Source organism: Anomaloglossus baeobatrachus, chromosome 3 (genome assembly GCF_048569485.1).
Source record: "Anomaloglossus baeobatrachus isolate aAnoBae1 chromosome 3, aAnoBae1.hap1, whole genome shotgun sequence".
NCBI lineage: Eukaryota > Metazoa > Chordata > Amphibia > Anura > Aromobatidae > Anomaloglossus > Anomaloglossus baeobatrachus.
The window spans coordinates 326,821,905-326,844,248 of NC_134355.1; the positions used below are offsets into that span (position 1 = coordinate 326,821,905).

A 22,344-nucleotide genomic window follows, 5' to 3' on the forward strand; every position below is an offset into this window, starting at 1 on the left:
AAAATGGCAGCTGCTTTCCCTGCCTCATCTTTTATAGTGGCTGTGATAGCTCCTTATTGGCTGCACTAGATACTGTGATGAAATATCGGCAAAGCAGTCTGCAGAGACCCACATGGCTGCAGCTGAAGTCATGCGAGTCTGCCGCATTCTTCACCAATGTGTAAAATGGCACTAGTCACTTTATTTAACGATCTATGTGAATTAAATTGCAAATTGTTGAAGTTGCAAAAAGCTGCAAATTTGATGCAACTTGACCCAAATTTGATTCACAGTGGATCAATTAAATAATTTCTAGTAAGTAATCATTTAGAACTATTATGATTTTACTCCGTAAGTCCTTTTTACAATCATAAAACTGATATAGGAGTTCCAGAACAGGATTAACTATCGTAATGTATTATGAAAAGGAATATTTTCTATTTATTATAATTAAGGGTCTTATTTTAAAGGATTTTTTGAAAATGTCAATTCTTATTGAAGTTGGTTATCTAAAAGGCAAACGGGTGCAAAGAAATCTGAGGATATTTTTCAAAGCTTATAGCATAAAAGAAGCAAAGATAAAAAAAAAAAACAGCATACAAATCTACAATAAAATCTCTCAACATGAAGTAATTGAAAAGATAAGAGACGTATTGACTGGCACAGAGGTGCCATTAGTATACCTGGCTTGCTGAAGCTCAAATCCCTAGCTGATTCTGTGGATGAGAACATGAGCCTCGAGATATGCAGAAATGGAGGCAGAAAAAATCATCAGCTCGATGCAGATAACTCGCTTTCTAGAACTAGGCAGTTCTAAATATATCTATTAGCTATATAGCTGATTTAGTTGGCTGATTTGTAAAAGTGTTGTGTGTTAAACGTAACATGTCATGTGAAAAATGCTATTATCCCCTTCACCCCCATGTAAGTCTTCCTGAGCAGGCCAAACTTTACCAATCTAACTAGTGTCTATGCAGTAATACGGTAACTCTAGAACGCATCAACATATCCCAGTGTTTTTTTTCGAAAAGAAAAAAAGGAGAGGGGGGCGCAATGAGGAGCACCTGCGGTTTTAAAACCTAAAAAGTTCCTAAATACTGCTCCCATTACAGGGTTGTGCACCCCCGCACAACCTCAGTAGTAGGTTCTATTAATTTCCAAAGAGAGATTCCAGCCGTACTCTCTCCAGCACTGCATCTGGAATAGACTTGCTCCGGGTGTCACGTGAATCCACACACTGCAGCTGCTCACCGTCACAGCGGGTCCCGTACTCCGTGTAAGCACTCGGTAAACAATAGTTCTAACCCAATTAGGCTTTCTTTACAGCAGCTCTTGCCAAACTTCCCTCAAGAGGAATGTTTATTTGGAGGACAAAAAAAGGTAACGGTATCATGGAGTGCTAATTAAAGGAAAAATTCAAATGGGTTTTTTTTTTTAAACAACAAACCTTTTATTGGTGGTGCCTTATAGCCACAACGCGTTTCGACAACTCATACGTTGTCTTCCTCAGATCACCTGAGGTAGACAACGTATGAGTTGTCGAAACATATTGTGGCCATAAAGGACCACCAATAAAAGGTTTGTTGTTTCAAAGAAAAAAAAAAAACCTTTGAATTTTTCCTTTAATTAGTGCTCCATGAAACTGACCCCTTTTTTGTCCTCCAGTGTTTTTTTTTCGAGACATATTGTATTTCACGTTAGTGGTAAATCTTGGTTGATATAATTTGCATCTACTTATGAAAATATTTAATATTTGCAAAAAAAAAATAGAAAATTTAGCAATTTTTGTATTTTTTGTCCTTAAACCACATAGCTATAAAAACACAAAATCATTATTAGATAACATTTAGGAGAGTTAAAAGTTTATCAAAAATTTCTCATTTTCCCAAAAAATTTACAAAGCCAATTTTTTTTGAAGTACCATATCACATTTGAAGTGACTTTGAGAAGCCTAAATGACAGAAAATACCTAAACGTGACACCATTCTAAAACTGCACCCCTCAAAGTGCTCAAAACCACATTTAAGAAGTTTAATAACCCTTTAGATGCCTCACAGGAATTAAAGCAATGTGGAGAGGAAAAAAATGAACATTTTACTTTTTCCTACAAAAAGACTGCTTTAGCCCCAATTTTTTCATTTTCACAAGACTAATGTGAAAAAATGGACCTTACAATTTGTTTTACAATTACTTCTGAGCACAGAGATACCCCAAATTTGGTGGAAAACTACTGTTTGGACGCAAGGTATGGCTCGGAAGGGAAGAAGCAATATTTCAGGTTGGAGTGCAAAACTGGCTGAAATAGATAGCAGACACCATGTTGTATTTGCAGAGCCCCTGATATTCCGAAATAGTGGAGCATCTCCAATAGTGATCCCATTTTGGAAACTATACCCCTCAAGGAATTTATCTAAAGGTTTGGTGAGCACCTTGAACCCACAGGTTCTTCACAGAATTTTATAATCTAGACATGTGAAAACTAAAAACTTCATCAAGTCCAGGTTCCTCACTGGGGGGTCTCTCAAACTGAAGGTTTAATCTTTATCCATCTGACCTCCAGGTAATTAATTTTCTATTTGTTAGGCATTATATTGAATCGTTGATTTGCTTATATACACTCCACATGGGATTACCCCTATATTGGGCCTTATAACTGTTCTCTGCCATTCATATGTATAGTCCTGGTTAGTCATTATACCCTCAGTTTGTAACACTGACCTGGCGTCTCAGGATTCACCTGATTAAGATTTTAATGCAATCAATCACACTGTGACAGATGTTTTACAGGATTTATGTTTATCCTGAGTATTTTTGGTGGTTTTCCTGAGACCATCCCTGTCTGTGTAACAATTCTGTCCGTGTAACAATCTTTATATTCCCCCAGATTATTCATTTTGGTGGTCTTATGTTTTTAATTGTCTATTGTGGTTTTTTTCATATTTAATAAAATTGTCCATTTTTTGCACATATACTCTTTGTCCTCTTGTGTATACAGGCACCGATATCTCAAGATATAAAGCTCAACCTCATAAAAGCTTTTAAGTTTAGCTCATGATATTCGCTAATAAGTCAGACTCCTGGCACCCCTAACAGCAGCTGGTATCACCTACAGTGGGGAGTCAAATGGAAAAAATGTATGGAGCAAAATAACACAGCTCTCTACACTGTTTAGTGGCCAATGCTGTGTACTGCGAATCAGCTCCTACTGAAAAAATGAGAAACTGATCTGAAGTACCAGGGAATGCCCACTAAACAGGGTATGGGGCCCATGTTTTTCTAATTCAAATCCTGTTTATATTCTAACACCACCACAGGCGATCACTGGGGATGTGTGGAAGCTGATATTGATGACTTATCCTAAATAAAGACAGAACAATCACTGATTTCGGGGAGACCAGCCAGAGAAAACAGTGCCGACAACCAGCGACCACGGACCCTTTTGATTTGCATACTTCCCAGGGGACAATGCACCTAGGATTTCACTGTGTTGAATGGTCTACTAGGCATTGTGCCCACCTAGCCAGAATCCTACTCCACACTGATGAGGGGCAATACCCGAAAAAGCTGTCTGTGGATGGATACCTGGCCTTGCTATTAACCTTGTCATATCTTTAAACTCGTCAAGAGCTGGATATTGACTAAAAGGGCCACTTAATATGGTGGTTATGGTGGTCTCCTAAAAAGTGCCACTCCTTGGCTAGGGATATCTGGCTATTTTCAGTGTGGAGACTCCTAACAGAGGCTCCATGGACCCTTTTGATTTATCCTAAGTAAAGGTCATCAATATAAACATACTTAAAGGGAATCTGTCAGCTTCTCTTATCTGTGTGTGAGCTATTGTTTATGTAAATTAAAGGGTTTATTACCCTGTGATTAGCATTAGAGGACTAGAAATTCAGGGAAGCAACAGTCATTCATGGCCCCTGCTGTGTATAACACCTTAGGGGTGCTTCACACATAGCAAGATCGCTACCGAAATCGCTACTACGTCACGGTTTTGGTGACGCAACAGTGACCTCATTAGCGATCTCGCTGTGTGTGACACTGAGCAGCGATCTGGCCCCTGCTGCGAGATCGCTGCTCGTTACACACAGCCCTGGTTCGTTTTCTTCAAAGGCGCTCTCCCGCTGTGACGCACAGATCGCTGTGTGTGACAGCGAGAGAGCGACGAAATGAAGAGAGCAGGGAGCAGGAGCCGGCATCTGGCAGCTGCGGTAAGCTGTAACCAAGATATTTACCTTCGTTACCAGCCTCTGCCGCTCTCATGCTGCCAGTGCCGGCTCCTGCTCTCTGCACATGTACAGTCAGGGCCAGAAATATTTGGACAGTGACACAAGTTTTGTTATTTTAGTGGTTTACAAAAACATGTTCAGAAATACAATTATATATATAATATGGGCTGAAAGTGCACACTCCCAGCTGCAATATGAGAGTTTTCACATCCAAATCGGAGAAAGGGTTTAGGAATCATAGCTCTGTAATGCATAGCCTCCTCTTTTTCAAGGGACCAAAAGTAATTGGACAAGGGACTCTAAGGGCTGCAATTAACTCTGAAGGCGTCTCCCTCATTAACCTGTAATCAATGAAGTAGTTAAAAGGTCTGGGGTTGATTACAGGTGTGTGGTTTTGCATTTGGAAGCTGTTGCTGTGACCAGACAACATGCGGTCTACGGAACTCTCAATTGAGGTGAAGCAGAACATCCTGAGGCTGAAAAAAAAGAAAAAATCCATCAGAGAGATAGCAGACATGCTTGGAGTAGCAAAATCAACAGTCGGGTACATTCTGAGAAAAAAGGAATTGACTGGTGAGCTTGGGAACTCAAAAAGGCCTGGGCGTCCACGGATGACAACAGTGGTGGATGATCGCCGCATACTTTCTTTGGTGAAGAAGAACCCGTTCACAACATCAACTGAAGTCCAGAACACTCTCAGTGAAGTAGGTGTATCTGTCTCTAAGTCAACAGTAAAGAGAAGACTCCATGAAAGTAAATACAAAGGGTTCACATCTAGATGCAAACCATTCATCAATTCCAAAAATAGACAGGCCAGAGTTAAATTTGCTTGAAAACACCTCATGAAGCCAGCTCAGTTCTGGAAAAGTATTCTATGGACAGATGAGACAAAGATCAACCTGTACCAGAATGATGGGAAGAAAAAAGTTTGGAGAAGAAAGGGAACGGCACATGATCCAAGGCACACCACATCCTCTGTAAAACATGGTGGAGGCAACGTGATGGCATGGGCATGCATGGCTTTCAATGGCACTGGGTCACTTGTGTTTATTGATGACATAACAGCAGACAAGAGTAGCCGGATGAATTCTGAAGTGTACAAGGATATACTTTCAGCCCAGATTCAGCCAAATGCCGCAAAGTTGATCGGACGGCGCTTCATAGTACAGATGGACAATGACCCCAAGCATACAGCCAAAGCTACCCAGGAGTTCATGAGTGCAAAAAAGTGGAACATTCTGCAATGGCCAAGTCAATCACCAGATCTTAACCCAATTGAGCATGCATTTCACTTGCTCAAATCCAGACTTAAGACGGAAAGACCCACAAACAAGCAAGACCTGAAGGCTGTGGCTGTAAAGGCCTGGCAAAGCATTAAGAAGGAGGAAACCCAGCGTTTGGTGATGTCCATGGGTTCCAGACTTAAGGCAGTGATTGCCTCCAAAGGATTCGCAACAAAATATTGAAAATAAAAATATTTTGTTTGGGTTTGGTTTATTTGTCCAATTACTTTTGACCTCCTAAAATATGGAGTGTTTGTAAAGAAATGTGTACAATTCCTACAATTTCTATCAGATATTTTTGTTTAAACCTTCAAATTAAACGTTACAATCTGCACTTGAATTCTGTTGTAGAGGTTTCATTTCAAATCCAATGTGGTGGCATGCAGAGCCCAACTCGCGAAAATTGTGTCACTGTCCAAATATTTCTGGACCTAACTGTAGCTGCAGTACACATCGGGTAATTAACCCGACGTGTACTGTAGCTAGGAGAGCAAGGAGCCAGCGCTAAGCAGTGTGCGCGGCTCCCTGCTCTCTTCACATGTAGCTGCAGTACACATGGGGTTAATTAACCCGATGTGTACTGTAGCTAGGAGAGCAAGGAGCCAGCGCTAAGCAGTGTGCGCGGCTGCCTGCACATGTAGCTGCAGTACACATGGGGTTAATTAACCCGATGTGTACTGTAGCTAGGAGAGCAAGGAGCCAGTGCTAAGCAGTGTGCGCGGCTCCCTGCTCTCTGCACATGTAGCGACGTTATGATCGCTGCTGCGTCGCTGTGTTTGACAGCTAAGCAGCGATCATAACAGCGACTTAGAAGGTCGCTGTTAAGTCACAGAAAATGGTGACGTAACAGCGACGTCGTTGTCGCTGTCGCTATGTGTGAACCCAGCCTTACAGTCAATGCACAATCTCTATTGAGAGCCTGGTGTGGGTTGGGAAGCTCAATAAGCGCTGGTGTTTTCCTGGATCTAAATTTTTTGATTGTTTCAGAACAGCTGCACCCACTAATCTATGTGATACAGCATTGGATTCAGAATCTCCTTACCTACATTATGTTGCTGTCAGATGAGGTAACAAAAACCAGCTGACAAATTCTCTTTTACAAACTCTTTAAACACATGAGGTGGGCAATGTCTTTTATTTTAAAAGGAATCTGTCAGCAAGATTTTTAGATGTAATTTGAGGACAGCAGGGGGTAGAGGCTGATACACTTATTTCAGGGAGTTGTCACATTTTAGGCTGTGTGCTGTTGCTTCAATACAATAACTGTTCTATCAGCAGGAGATTATCACTGTCCAGACTAGGCCCCACATGAGATCTGATCCAACTCAAAAAGCTGTAGTGTGGGCGGGGTCAGCTTTCTGAGCTCTGCGACATCTAAACACTCTCATTATGTCACAACTGATGCACTGCTAGAATAAGGGTCTTTTTTCCAACATTATGCTATTCTCAGTTGAGATAGCAAAAATCCAGATTCACTTTAAAGGGGTTGTACAGTATAAATTCATAAGTCTGCAGTAACTCTATATAAATCCTCACATCACCCACAATGCACATACACTTGCATTGAGCGAGGCCGCGCTCATCTAGTCATAATCTGGCCGTGAGTGTGCATATCACATACTCATGGCCACGTGACTGCCGTTCCCAGCTCTAACAACAGAGAATCCTGACAGCACACAGTGCAAGCGATGTAAGGATTCATAAGTCTGCAGTCACAAAGTGGCACATAGTGACTGCAGTCTTGTGGATATTGACCGGACAACCCTTTTAAGTCCTATATGTATGTAATAGTAAAATGGTCTTTCTTACCCCAAAACAGATTTTCCAGTTTCATCTGGTTTCCGCACTGTAAATGGGCTTGGATCAATGCCAACATTTTTGGGCATGAAATCTCTGAAAATGAAAATGACATATCAGTACATTTTGAATGGTTGATGATTTCATCAGTATGCTAATGGTTATATTACAACCTAAAGACAATGTAACTTACCTTGCAGAATTTGTCATAGACAAACAAAAAGTGTCATCAAAACTGCTCAGTTCATAAGGTCGAAAGAACTCTGTGTATATATTGACCTCCTCATTATTTCTGTTATGCTTCTTTATTGACATCTTCTTCAGGTTTTCACCACTTGGCACTGTTAACGAAAGCATTAGGTTTATTATTATTCTACTAGACCGCTATCACTCCTAAATCCTTTAGAATACAGGCTCCATTTCTGGTCCCTCTATTTTGTGAATGGAGAAAGATTAACAATGTGCTGATCATTACCCCAGCCTTTTTTTACACTTACATCTCAATGTCAAGCACCAATATAATTCACAGCCAAGTCCAAATACAATGTTCATAGACATCTCATAGGTGAGCCTTAACTAATAATTCCTAAGTTGTCAAACACGATGGGGCTAATTGGCAAAGAATGAAAGATATTTCGAAGTGTTGATTCTTCTTTGACAGGGACTTAAGAAAGACTGAACAATAAACCTGTCATTCTGAATAAAGCAAGATATCAGCTTGAATATAAGAATCTGATCAGCTTACATAATAGCTAGTGTTCTATGCTGCAGCAGCAACATGACGCTGACTCCACCTCTATGTGCGACAACCAATCACTATATGATTTTGCTTCATTACCTTGAAAATCATATGCACATTGCTACTGCATACAGACAAGATTTTGGCACCATGCAGCTCAGCCTATACTATGACCAAAAGTGAAAGGATACCCCATATTATGTTCCAGAGCCTCCGCAAGCCTACAATTGTCAGGTCATACTACACAGCTTACTCACATACATGACACTGCTATAACTTGCCTTTGTCAGAAGTCAGTTTATGAATCTTTAGACCTGCTCTGGTCAACTGGTGCTTTATTGTGAGGTGACACTAAGGTGAACATGCATTAGAATGCATTAGACCATGCAAAAGTCACAACCTGCATAACCTAAGAAGCCTAGAATAGGTTTCTATGACCGAGCAGCTACAGCATGGTCAATATTAGGCTTTAGGTGGAATACATGCTGTCACTGCATCCTTGTACAAATACAAGGCAATTCTAAAGTCCCAGCCACTGGACATTTTTCTATGAAACAAGAAGAATGAAGTAATAAAATAACTGATACTCATGTTGCCAATCCCTTGCTCCTCCTGTTCAACGATATTTGGTTTCTTGGAAGTCTGCATACTTCCTGAATCATCTAGATGGGCAAGTGGCCGCATTGCTGATAATGTGTTATTAGTGACAGGCTGCAGTGATCATATGCCCGTATGGAAAAAACAAGACATACAGATGCTAGCTGTACATCCTGATGGCCTATATCCATACATACAGTTGTGGCTGTGGCTGACACTACAGCGCAGTCCTAGAGAAGTGAATTTGACTGTATTCCAGTGCCAGCAGTGAAGATGTACAGCAGACAAAATGAATGAATAGACAAAAAGGGGTACATGCCTCTATTCAGATGATCAAATGGTGTGCCAGAGGTCAAATCTCAAAAGTGAAAAGACAGTTTAAAGTGAACCTGTCAGGTCCCCTATGCACCTAGAACCAGGAGCAGTTCTGGGTGCATATTGCTAATCCCTGCCTAACAGTCCCAGCATATAGTAGCATAAATAAAAAGATCTTTAGAAAAAGTATTTCTAAAGATCCTTTATAATATGCTAATGAGCGCAGGGACTAGTTGCAAGGGCGTTATTTCCCCCGACTAGTCTGCCCTCTTAGCATGTTAGCACGCTCCTGTAGGTGTGATGTATGCGTCCCACCTTCAGAAAGGTTTAGTGCACATGACTGGAACTGCTGGGACTTCTGATAATGTGCACCAAGTCTAAACCCGGAGTCAGAGGCAGTGACTACAGACAGGTACGTACATTCATGCCAATGTTGCTGGACATTGAATAGCATGTTAGCACTGCTCGTGGTTCTGGGTGCATAGGGAACCTGACCGGTTACCTTTAAAGCCACTGTACAACCAGCCTTGGCAATACAGTAACGAGTAAAATTGGTGCACATGTTATGAAATGCATCATTCTAATGTGTTTTTCTTTTCCCCAACAATAAAAGGATCGGTATAAGGGGTAATTAATGTAAAACATTGATTGTCAAATTAAATGGTATAAAATGACAAATCTCTTATGCCATCTGTTGAGAAGGGACAAGTCACCCTCATATTGAGAATTGGAACATGGCTTCATCATAACTTGGAAAGGGAACAAGAGCTAGCATTTTGACACTACATCTGACCCCTGCTCAGGTATGACCCTCTGGTCTGAACATGTTAATGAAATAGGTTATCTATAATGAGGGGAGACACATTTTTGTCATCGTAAACCCAAGACGAACAAAATGTATGTGCTTATATGGCAGCATGGCCTGCTGATTAGCTGGAAATTATCAGCTAGATGAATGTGATGGTATATGACATGTTCCATATCTATAGAAAGCTAAAATCATAATCAGAAACATGGCATTAACATCTTCCACCTGGGACCTCCAGGAGGGCAGATATCTTGAGGATTGGGGATTTCCAAATTTTAGGACCCAAGCTGCATCCCAATGACCAGCTCCCATTTGAGCTCACCAAGGGAAGGTACGTGGGAGTGACTTATCTAATAAATACAGATTCTGAATTATAATCATTGGTCAGTCTGGATAATATAGCTTGATGTAGGATTCATCCATATTTTAATAGGAGAGCTTCGCTCCACAAAAGAATTGCGCTATTGCTGCAACTACAGGTCTCATACTTTTCTTTTGTTGATCCCTTTTATTTTATGCAACTGTATATACTTTGCTTTGTCCCCTTTGTAATATCTTAACCACATTCCTGAAGCTTTCATATGTAACCACATTCATGAAACCTCAGGAGGCTAAACATTAGCAATAACGAATGTCCAATCAGCCTGTATAAACGGTTGGAGGTCATTTATAAGATGTTATGCATTATATTGTCAAAATGTAGGTAGTAAACATTTCCAGAGAACATAGAAGCTTCTGTTGTGAAAGGTAATGACAAGTAATATTAGTACAACAGGTAACAGGTTTGTGATCCACCCAAGGTCAGCAACCAAAAGCAAATTTAATATGTGTAAAAAGTTCAAGAAAGTCTAAATATGTGGTAGTTTGACATTTAGTTGAAAAACTAAAAGTCAACATGCTGCATATTTTATAAGACGATATCTTACCTTCATCAAATGGTAATGGTAAGTGCTCCAAGACTCCTGATGTCCACCAGAATGTGTAACTGAAAAACAGACATAGAAATCATGTCACCATGTAATCATCCTTTTAAGAAAATGTCTAATGCTTTTTTTCTAAGCCTACATCCTAATAATAAAAGGGTTTTCCATTTATATTTCTACTGTATATGTTTGCGAGAGGGAAAAACAGTGATATCTAAGTTAGTCACTCTTTGCCAGTGTCACCAATCTTTGCTGACCACTGCAGCTAAACATTGGGTTAAGGGCTAAGTGGCTAGTGCCACCTACAGCAGTGTGGCTGGTGAGCTCCATAATGGGCTGCAGCTGTCACATTTCTTATAGCCGTGATGTCGCTGCTGCATTATGACAACAAACACTAGTGGTAGTGGCAGAGAAACCACACTGGACATGTGGAGGGTGAGTTTGGTTAAGTAGCCTTGCGGTCAAAACGACACAAACTGCAATTGAAACTGCACTGACCCAATGTATGAAAATAGAAATCATAACACCAATGTTAACAGACTAAATTCAACTATATCCTGTAGAATGCCAGAATAAAGCAGTTTTACAGAGGGTTCCCAATGGTTGTAGTTGAAGACACAACATGGATTACAATTTACTTGAAGAGTTCCATATATGGCAAAAATCCATTATTTTGGCAGTAATAACGTATCTGGTTATCATTCAGAGACTACAATAAACCATCTTTTCTGTACTACATAAATAGAGAAAGCTGAGAAAAATATCCATGCAAAACAAGCATTATTTAAACACTATACCGATTCTGTTGTAAAGCTGTAATGGCTGCTATTATCGATGCTTAACTTTAAAACTGTCCAATGCTTATATGGACAGTTTTAAACCAAAATAATTAAACTCATAGGGCCCAATTCATCAGTATTCTGTAGTAAAAAGCTTTGAAAAGTAGCATAATTTTGGAGTAATTCAATGTTGCACAAAAAATGTTGCGACTTTTGGCGTTCTGCCACACATAGCATTTTGCATTTAGCTCAAAAAGTTCTACTTTGGTCTTCTGTGACCAGAGCACCTTCTTCCACATGCTAGTTGGGTCCCCTAGCCTGTCGAAGAAGGTGCTTTAATGAGATGAGACCAAAATAGAACTTTTTGAGCTAAATGCAATATGCTATGTGTGCTGGAAATCTAACACAGCAAATCACCCTAGAAACACCATCCCCACCATCAAACATGGTGGTGATAGCATCATGCTGTGGGAAGGTTTTTCTTCCGTAGGGACAGGGAAGCTTGTCAGAGTTTATGTATGGAGCTACAGTTAGGTCCAGAAATATTTGGACAGTGATACAAGTTTTGTTATTTTAGCTGTTTACAAACACATGTTCAGAAATACAATTATATATATAATATGGGCTGAAAGTGCACACTACCAGCTGCAATATGAGAGTTTTCACATCCAAATCGGAGAAAGGGTTTAGGAATCATAGCTCTGTAATGCATAGCCTCCTCTTTTTCAAGGGACCAAAAGTAATTGGACAAGGGACTCTAAGGGCTGCAATTAACTCTGAAGGCATCTCCCTCGTTAACCTGTAATCAATGAAGTAGTTAAAAGGTCTGGGGTTGATTACAGGTGTGTGGTTTTGCATTTGGAAGCTGTTGCTGTGACCAGACAACATGCGGTCTAAGGAACTCTCAATTGAGGTGAAGCAGAACATCCTGAGGCTGAAAAAAAAAGAAAAAATCCATCAGAGAGATAGCAGACATGCTTGGAGTAGCAAAATCAACAGTCGGGTACATTCTGAGAAAAAAGGAATTGACTGGTGAGCTTAGGAACTCAAAAAGGCCTGGGCGTGCACAGATGACAACAGTGGTGGATGATCGCCGCATACTTTCTTTGGTGAAGAAGAACCCATTCACAACATCAACTGAAGTCCAGAACACTCTCAGTGAAGTAGGTGTATCTGTCTCTAAGTCAACAGTAAAGAGAAGACTCCATGAAAGTAAATACAAAGGGTTCCCATCTAGATGCAAACCATTCATCAATTCCAAAAATAGACAGGCCAGAGTTAAATTTGCTAAAAAACACTTCATGAAGCCAGCTCAGTTCTGGAAAAGTATTCTATGGACAGATGAGACAAAGATCAACCTGTACCAGAATGATGGGAAGAAAAAAGTTTGGAGAAGAAAGGGAACGGCACATGATCCAAGGCACACCACATCCTCTGTAAAACATGGTGGAGGCAACGTGATGGCATGGGCATGCATGGCTTTCAATGGCACTGGGTCACTTGTGTTTATTGATGACATAACAGCAGACAAGAGTAGCCGGATGAATTCTGAAGTGTACCGGGATATACTTTCAGCCCAGATTCAGCCAAATGCCGCAAAGTTGATCGGACGGCGCTTCATAGTACAGATGGACAATGACCCCAAGCATACAGCCAAAGCTACCCAGGAGTTCATGAGTGCAAAAAAGTGGAACATTCTGCAATGGCCAAGTCAATCACCAGATCTTAACCCAATTGAGAATGCATTTCACTTGCTCAAATCCAGACTTAAGACGGAAAGACCCACAAACAAGCAAGACCTGAAGGCTGCGGCTGTAAAGGCCTGGCAAAGCATTAAGAAGGAGGAAACCCAGCGTTTGGTGATGTCCATGGGTTCCAGACTTAAGGCAGTGATTGCCTCCAAAGGATACGCAACAAAATATTGAAAATAAAAATATTTTTTTTGGGTTTGGTTTATTTGTCCAATTACTTTTGACCTCCTAAAATGTGGAGTGTTTGTAAAGAAATGTGTACAATTCCTACAATTTCTATCAGATATTTTTGTTCAAACCTTCAAATTAAACATTACAATCTGCACTTGAATTCTGTTGTAGAGGTTTCATTTCAAATCCAATGTGGTGGCATGCAGAGCCCAACTCGCGAAAATTGTGTCACTGTCCAAATATTTCTGGACCTAACTGTAAATACAGAGATAAACCTGTGAGGCTGCAAAAGACTTCAGACTTTGGCGCAAGTTCACTTTCCAGCATGGCAACGACCCTAAACATACAGTCAGAACTCCAATTGAATGGTTTAGATGAAAGCATATTCATGTGTTTGAATGGCCCAGTCACAGTCCATAAAATACAAAAAAAAAAACAGTTTGCACTCTGATAATGCTAAAGTATGGAAACCATGAATATGTGAACATGGATCTGCATTACTGCTAAGGAAAATCTGAGAAAAATATGAGATATTTAGCATATATAAATGGCCATTTGTATATCTGCCCAGTTGCCCCTTCACGGCATATCTCGTAACTGGGTCCCTGACGCTATGCTGAAGCCTCTCTCTAGGTTAAAAACCTCCTGTGTATGGGCAAGTAGGAACCTGCTATATAGGATAAGATTACCTGTGGCAACTGGGGGAAGGGTGCACGGTCAGAAGGTATGACCCTCTTCATATAGACAAAAAAGACTGACTGCACTCCTCGACCTGACGTGTGAACAGGTGCATAACTGAACATGACATAAAATACAAAAAAAAAACAGTTTGCACTCTGATAATGCTAAAGTATGGAAACCATGAATATGTGAACATGGATCTGCATTACTGCTAAGGAAAATCTGAGAAAAATATGAGATATTTAGCATATATAAATGGCCATTTGTATATCTGCCCAGTTGCCCCTTCACGGCATATCTCGTAACTGGGTCCCTGACGCTATGCTGAAGCCTCTCTCTAGGTTAAAAACCTCCTGTGTATGGGCAAGTAGGAACCTGCTATATAGGATAAGATTACCTGTGGCAACTGGGGGAAGGGTGCACGGTCAGAAGGTATGACCCTCTTCATATAGACAAAAAAGACTGACTGCACTCCTCGACCTGACGTGTGAACAGGTGCATAACTGAACATGACATAAAATACAAAAAAAGAAAACAGTTTGCACTCTGATAATGCTAAAGTATGGAAACCATGAATATGTGAACATGGATCTGCATTACTGCTAAGGAAAATCTGAGAAAAATATGAGATATTTAGCATATATAAATGGCCATTTGTATATCTGCCCAGTTGCCCCTTCACGGCATATCTCGTAACTGGGTCCCTGACGCTATGCTGAAGCCTCTCTCTAGGTTAAAAACCTCCTGTGTATGGGCAAGTAGGAACCTGCTATATAGGATAAGATTACCTGTGGCAACTGGGGGAAGGGTGCACGGTCAGAAGGTATGACCCTCTTCATATAGACAAAAAAGACTGACTGCACTCCTCGACCTGACGTGTGAACAGGTGCATAACTGAACATGACATAAAATACAAAAAAAGAAAACAGTTTGCACTCTGATAATGCTAAAGTATGGAAACCATGAATATGTGAACATGGATCTGCATTACTGCTAAGGAAAATCTGAGAAAAATATGAGATATTTAGCATATATAAATGGCCATTTGTATATCTGCCCAGTTGCCCCTTCACGGCATATCTCGTAACTGGGTCCCTGACGCTATGCTGAAGCCTCTCTCTAGGTTAAAAACCTCCTGTGTATGGGCAAGTAGGAACCTGCTATATAGGATAAGATTACCTGTGGCAACTGGGGGAAGGGTGCACGGTCAGAAGGTATGACCCTCTTCATATAGACAAAAAAGACTGACTGCACTCCTCGACCTGACGTGTGAACAGGTGCATAACTGAACATGACATAAAATACAAAAAAAAAAAAAAACAGTTTGCACTCTGATAATGCTAAAGTATGGAAACCATGAATATGTGAACATGGATCTGCATTACTGCTAAGGAAAATCTGAGAAAAATATGAGATATTTAGCATATATAAATGGCCATTTGTATATCTGCCCAGTTGCCCCTTCACGGCATATCTCGTAACTGGGTCCCTGACGCTATGCTGAAGCCTCTCTCTAGGTTAAAAACCTCCTGTGTATGGGCAAGTAGGAACCTGCTATATAGGATAAGATTACCTGTGGCAACTGGGGGAAGGGTGCACGGTCAGAAGGTATGACCCTCTTCATATAGACAAAAAAGACTGACTGCACTCCTCGACCTGACGTGTGAACAGGTGCATAACTGAACATGACATAAAATACAAAAAAAAAAAAAAAACAGTTTGCACTCTGATAATGCTAAAGTATGGAAACCATGAATATGTGAACATGGATCTGCATTACTGCTAAGGAAAATCTGAGAAAAATATGAGATATTTAGCATATATAAATGGCCATTTGTATATCTGCCCAGTTGCCCCTTCACGGCATATCTCGTAACTGGGTCCCTGACGCTATGCTGAAGCCTCTCTCTAGGTTAAAAACCTCCTGTGTATGGGCAAGTAGGAACCTGCTATATAGGATAAGATTACCTGTGGCAACTGGGGGAAGGGTGCACGGTCAGAAGGTATGACCCTCTTCATATAGACAAAAAAGACTGACTGCACTCCTCGACCTGACGTGTGAACAGGTGCATAACTGAACATGACATAAAATCATAAAATTTGTATTTTATGTCATGTTCAGTTATGCACCTGTTCACACGTCAGGTCGAGGAGTGCAGTCAGTCTTTTTTGTCTATATGAAGAGGGTCATACCTTCTGACCGTGCACCCTTCCCCCAGTTGCCACAGGTAATCTTATCCTATATAGCAGGTTCCTACTTGCCCATACACAGGAGGTTTTTAACCTAGAGAGAGGCTTCAGCATAGCGTCAGGGACCCAGTTACGAGATATGCCGTGAAGGGGCAACTGGGCAGATATACAAATGGCCATTTATATATGCTAAATATCTCATATTTTTCTCAGATTTTCCTTAGCAGTAATGCAGATCCATGTTCACATATTCATGGTTTCCATACTTTAGCATTATCAGAGTGCAAACTGTTTTTTTTTTTTTTTTTGTATTTTTTTTTTTGTATTTTATGTCATGTTCAGTTATGCACCTGTTCACACGTCAGGTCGAGGAGTGCAGTCAGTCTTTTTTGTCTATATGAAGAGGGTCATACCTTCTGACCGTGCACCCTTCCCCCAGTTGCCACAGGTAATCTTATCCTATATAGCAGGTTCCTACTTGCCCATACACAGGAGGTTTTTAACCTAGAGAGAGGCTTCAGCATAGCGTCAGGGACCCAGTTACGAGATATGCCGTGAAGGGGCAACTGGGCAGATATACAAATGGCCATTTATATATGCTAAATATCTCATATTTTTCTCAGATTTTCCTTAGCAGTAATGCAGATCCATGTTCACATATTCATGGTTTCCATACTTTAGCATTATCAGAGTGCAAACTGTTTTTCTTTTGTATTTTATGTCATGTTCAGTTATGCACCTGTTCACACGTCCAGTCACAGTCCAGACCTAAATCCCATTGGGATCTGTGGCAGAACTTTAAAATTGCTTTTTACAGACCTCCATCCCATCTCACTGAGCTACAGCTATTTTGCAAAGAAGACTGGGCAAAAATGTCAGCCTCGAAATGTTCAAAGCTGGTAGCGACATACCCCAAAAATCTGGCAGCAGTTATTGTAGCGAATGCACGTCACAAATTTCAGATTTATATTTTTAAAATATTTAAAAACCATGTATACAAATACTTGCTACTTAGTGTTGTTAAATCACATTAAATTACAATAAAATACATTTAAATTTGTGGCTGTAACATGAAAAAAAATTGAAAAAGTTCAGAGTATGAATAGTTTTTCAAGCCACTGTACACAATAGCTATTCAAAAACCCTATGTAACATTCTGTTCTACAGACTGATTGAATAATCTGAAGCTGATGGAAATGTGAGTACTAAGAGTTACTTTAAATCATGGTAAAGTTGACTTGGAAATTAAAATAATAGAAAAGCATGGAACAAAGTGAAACTGGACATCAAATAAAGAAAGAAAAAGTGTCATGAAAAAAATGGCAAGTCTACATATGAGAGAGCCAGTTAGTAATAATACTAAGTAATAACATCTATGGCTGAAGAGAAGGAAAATTGCACTTTAAGTAATATACACAGCTATCACACATTTTGCTTATGAACTGACAGTGGTTTTAGCTGCAATTATGTTAACCACCATGAAAAAATAAAAGGGTGTATATGGAAATGATGTGTTATATGCAGCACAAAATAGAATCAGATTAGTGCAATACTCACAAAATCTTAAACTAACAGCAGAATTTAAATCCAAATAGGATTAAATACAAATTATGTTTCTTCATTTCACAAAGTATACCGCTCTTAAATACTACCACAGGGGTACAAATAGCTGTTTGAAAAGTGCTCACACATAAGCGAACCCTAGCCAGTGGTGTAACTAGAGTCTGATGGGCTTCGGTGCAAAATTTGGACCTGGGCCCCCACCTCCCTCATGTCAGTCAGATGTGGGAGCCCTTGCAGCGTTCTCATTCCTATACAGGCATACGATTTTGCTCCACCCTTCATTATGTAGTAATGTCCAACATTCTGGGCCCCTTCCTGGTATACATTTCCGCATCCTGGTGTATATGTCTCCCATACTGGGCCCCATTCTGGTATGTATGTCTCCCGTCCTGATATTTATATTCTCATCCTGGTATACAGTGGCATGTGAAAGTTTGGGCAACCTGGTCAAAATTATTGCTATTGTGAACAGTTAAGCAAGTTGAAGATACAATGATCTCTAAAAGGCATAAAGTTTGAGATGACAAATTACAAAAAGGAAAATGGGCCAATGCAAACGTTGTACACCCTTGGAGATTTGTGTGCTCAGATATCTAACCAAGGTTTCAGACCTTACATAGTCTGTTAGGGTTATGGCTTTGTCACCATCATTGTTAGGAAAGGCCAGATTAAGCAAATTTCACAGCTTTCTCAAAACTCAGCAGCCATGGGTTCTTTGAAGCAGCTGCCTAGCACTCTGAAAATGAAACTGGTGGAGGCCCACAAAGCAAGAGAAGGCTATAAGAAGATAGCAAAGCATTTTCAAGTTCCCCTTTTCTCAGTAAAATGTAATTAAGAAATGTCAGTTAACAGGAAAAGTGGAGGTCAAAATATAGTCTGGAAGACCAAGCCAAATTTCTGTGTGAGAGCCGCTACTAGGATTGCTAGACTGTAGAGATGAGCGGACCCGTAAAAGTTTGGCTTGGCAGGTTCAGGTGGAACTTCGATAAAGCTTGGTTTGGGACCAGGACTTGACCTGAACGCCAATGGAAGTCAGTAATTGGGCAGTTCGGGTCTCCACCTACATGCAGTCAGATCACTTGCGGGGGTTGTGTTTTCTCATTTTTTTTTGCTTGGTGCACACTACATCCAATCATGCTGTTGTTACCCTCACGTGCGAGCCACTCAAACAATGCAAGCGGGTCTCACAGAACTGAGCACAGTGTGTACACGAGTGGTTTGCATACGTAAAGTACACAGACTCCGAACCCTGTTTTTTTGGGGTAAAATCTGTGTTCAGTATGAACACCAAACCTTAGGGTTCGATCATCTCTACTAGAGAGGCAAATCAGAACTATCAATTGACTGCAAAAGACTTTCAGGAAGATTTAGCAGATTCTGGAATTGTGTACATTTTTCTACTGTTCAGAGACACCTGATCAAATATGGTTTTCATGGAAGTCATCGGAAGAAAACCTTTCCTGCGTCCTCACGATAAAATTCAGCATCAGAAGTATGCAAGAAAACATTTAAACAAGCCTGGTGCATTTTGGAAACAAGCACTGTGAACAGATAAGGTTAAAATAGAACTCTTTGGCCACAATGATCAAAGGTCTTGATGGAGAAAAAAGGCAACAGAACTTCAGGAAAAGAATATACAGTGGTACCTTGCTTAACGAGAACAATCCGTTCTGGCACTGTGCTTGTTAATCAAGGTACTCGTTCAGCAGAGCAAGATTTCCCATAGGAAATCATTGCAATGCTGACGATCCGTTCCACAACTTCTAAAATGTCCCATCCTGGTCCCCTATTCTATCATTCCACACATGCACAAACATGCACAACCACACACACAAACACACACAAACTCACACAAACACACAAGCACGCATGCACACACACATATTATATGCTCACCTTACCTTCCGTTTCATCGCCGGTCTCCTGGGACTTGCTGTTCTCTGGTACGGGGCCGGGCTGTGTAACGCGTTACCATAACGACGAGGCAGGAAGTTCCCGGCCAGAGCGCTGACGTCAAAGGCAGAGCCGCTTGCCTCTGATTGGCCAGCGCTCTGCCTTTCATTAGCGATGACAGGAAGTTCCTCCCTCGTCGCTATGGATGCAGATACACAGCGTGGACTGGAGCGGAGCGGCGCACTACAGCACCCAGGAGGCCGGCGATGAAACGAAAGGTACACATATTATGTTATATTATATGCTCACCTTACCTTCCGTTCCATCGCAGGCCTCCTGGGTCTTGTAGTTCGCCGCGAGGACGTCGCGATGTACCCGGGAACTACAAGAACCATGAGACCGGCGGTGGAACGGAAGGTAAGGTCAGCATAATACTGTATGTGTGTGCGTGCATGTGTGTTTGTGTGTGTTTGTGCATGCATGTGTGTGTTTGTGTGGACTGCAAGTGCGGGTCAGAGTGTGGTGGATGGACGAAACCGGAAGTGTGTGCGGTGAGAATTTCGCTCGTACAGCAAAGCTTTCTCGTAAAGCGAGTTACAAATTTACAGAAAGCTTTGCTTGTTAAGCGAAATTCTCGTTAAGAGGGTTACTTGTTATGCGAGGTACCACTGTATGAGCAACCATTAAGCATGATGGTGGGTCAATCATGCTTTGGGGTTGTGTGGCAGCCAATGGCACAGGGAACACTGGTGGAGGGAAGAATGGACTCAATTAAATTTCAACAAATTCTTGATGCAAACATAACACTATCTGTAAAAAAAAAAGCTGAAGTTGAAAAGAGGTTGGCTTCTACAAATAGATAATGATCCAAAATCCACGTCAAAATCTACATTATACTAACTCCAAAAGATACAAGCTGAAGGTTTTACAATGGCTCTCACAGTCCCCTGATCTGATCATTAAAAATATGTGATTAGACCTCAAAAGAGCAGTGCTTGCATATCTACCCAGAAATCTCAAAGAAATGGAAAACTTTTCCAAGGAAGAATGGCTGAAAATCCCTCGAACAAAAATTGAAAGACTCTTGGCTAGCTATAGAAAGCATTTGCAAGCTGTGATACTTGCCAAAGGGGTTTTACTAGGTACTAACCATGCAGGATGCCCAAATTTTTGCATTAACCTATTTTCATTTTTTGTTCATTTAAAAATGTAAAATATGAAAATATTTTGTCTAAAATATAAAGTAAATGTGTCATCTTTACCTTTATGCATTAGAGAGATCATTTCATCTTCAACTTGCATAACTGCTCAAAATACCAAAAAGTTTGACCAGGGGTGCCCAGACGTTTGCATGCCATTGTATATGTCCCCATCCTGGTATATATGTCCCCTTCCTGGGCCCCATCCTAGCATGTGTGTCCCTATCCTGGTATACTGTACATGTCCTTATCCTGGACCTATCCTGATATACATGTCCTCATCCTGGGCCCATCCTGGAATATATGTCCTCATCCTTGGCACATCCTGATATATATGTTCCCCAGCCTGGTATATATTTCCCCATTCTTGTATATTTGTCCTCATGCTGGACCCATCCTGGTATATATGTACTTATACTGGGAACCTTCCTGGTATATATGTCCTTAAACTGGGCCCCTTCATGGTATATAGTTCCTTAGCCTGGGCTCTTTCCTGGTAAATATGCTCCCCTCCTGGGCCTCATTCTGCTTTGTACCTGTTCAAGCATATAAAAACAGAAAAGATTCTACTAACTTTCCCCAGCTCCCACATTGCACAGCGTCCTCTTCTGTAGCCAGCACAGTGGCTGACAGATGACACTGCATGCCTGCTATGGCGATGCATGACATCATTGTCATGTACCCCCAGTTACAGGCACATCGAGGTCAGCTACCGGCCTCTGTTTGGCCAGCAGCATGTATTGCAGTCCTTGAACGGACGGGTGTCTGTGCCACAATGCATTACTGCTGGATGTGCGTCCTTAGACGCACATCCAGCTTAGTTATAAACTGAGGTCAGCTGGCCCCTGTACCCCAAAGCATGGTCACATCCTCTACAACTGTGTTTGTTACACTCCTGGCTCTGGCTACCAATAATATTCTTTTACTGAAAGGGTTTCAACAGCTAAATCAGGAATATGTTAACATAATATAGTAACATATGCGCCCCCTGGGAAAGTACGTCTGACAACTGTACGACAAAGTTTTATAACCACCAAAACATATTGCATGTATGGCCAGGTTGAAAGAATTGTCAACAAAAGTGGTATTATGAGATTAGAAAACAGGCTTTGCATATATCTAGAAAAACTCCCACTGTTATCAATTAGCTTTTATAATTTAATATAGCTTAGTTGCTATACCAGGCACAATACTTGGACAGCCATGGCATGCTTTCTGGAAAAATCAGTCCCAATTGCTTTAAGCTATGTTCATATGATAGCGGAATTTAACAGCCGTGAGTGCTGCTCTTCTTTACTCTTGGCTGTTAAGAGGCAGATCATGTATGAATATCACAGCCACCATCTACTGAGAAAGAAGTGAAACAGACATATGGAGCACCAGTACCGATATGTGACCGGTATATGTAAAGCCTGTGTATGATATATGAGTGGTTTCTGTGCTG

The 22,344-nt window shown here is 40.9% G+C and overlaps 1 protein-coding gene across 3 annotated transcripts in view; it reads right to left on the reverse strand.

Moving 5' to 3' along the window:
• FIG4 (FIG4 phosphoinositide 5-phosphatase) overlaps window positions 1-22,344 on the reverse strand; it is a 384,735-nt gene that overhangs the window by 117,111 nt on the left and 245,280 nt on the right. For all 3 annotated transcript variants that reach the window (XM_075340061.1, XM_075340062.1, XM_075340063.1), the window contains 3 exons: window positions 10,677-10,735; window positions 7,485-7,632; window positions 7,304-7,387 (listed from right to left, as the gene is read on the reverse strand). In XM_075340061.1, coding sequence (XP_075196176.1) covers window positions 7,304-7,387; window positions 7,485-7,632; window positions 10,677-10,735 — 291 coding nt within the window. The remainder of the gene's footprint in view (window positions 1-7,303; window positions 7,388-7,484; window positions 7,633-10,676; window positions 10,736-22,344) is intronic.